The following is a 258-nucleotide window of genomic DNA, read 5'->3' as shown; positions in this document are numbered from 1 at the left end:
CTGCTGCGTCCCTAGCTAGGGGCCCCCAAGGGGCCCCTGTTCGGGGGCCCCAGAAGTCCCCGCCTACGGACCCCCAAGGGGCCCCTGCTTGGGGCCCACAGGGGCCCCCTGCTGAGCATCCCTCGGGGGCCCCTGCTGGAGGACCCCAGGGGGCCCCTGCTGGGTACACTTTGGGGGCCCCCCCTGGGTACCCTTCGGGGGCCCCTGTTGGGGGCCTCTGGGGGGCCCCTGCAGGGAAAGCTGCGGACGAGTCAACAA

General features: G+C 73.6%; 1 protein-coding gene across 1 annotated transcript in view; it reads right to left on the bottom strand.

Moving 5' to 3' along the window:
- Nucleotides 1-63: 63 nt before the first annotated feature.
- The window catches only part of ETH_00033680 (gamma-tubulin complex component 4, putative), a gene marked incomplete at both ends in the record, with an annotated part of 1,146 nt that continues 951 nt past the window's right edge, over nt 64-258 (bottom strand). Inside the window, one exon of the mRNA XM_013375013.1 lies at nt 64-258. Within this exon, the coding sequence (XP_013230467.1) occupies nt 64-258 (195 nt within the window).

Source organism: Eimeria tenella, genomic scaffold (assembly GCF_000499545.2).
Source record: "Eimeria tenella Houghton genomic scaffold, Eth_scaff2475, whole genome shotgun sequence".
Lineage (NCBI taxonomy): Eukaryota > Apicomplexa > Conoidasida > Eucoccidiorida > Eimeriidae > Eimeria > Eimeria tenella.
Note: the sequence above shows the minus strand (reverse complement) of the source record. Positions and strands in the feature narration are given on the sequence as shown.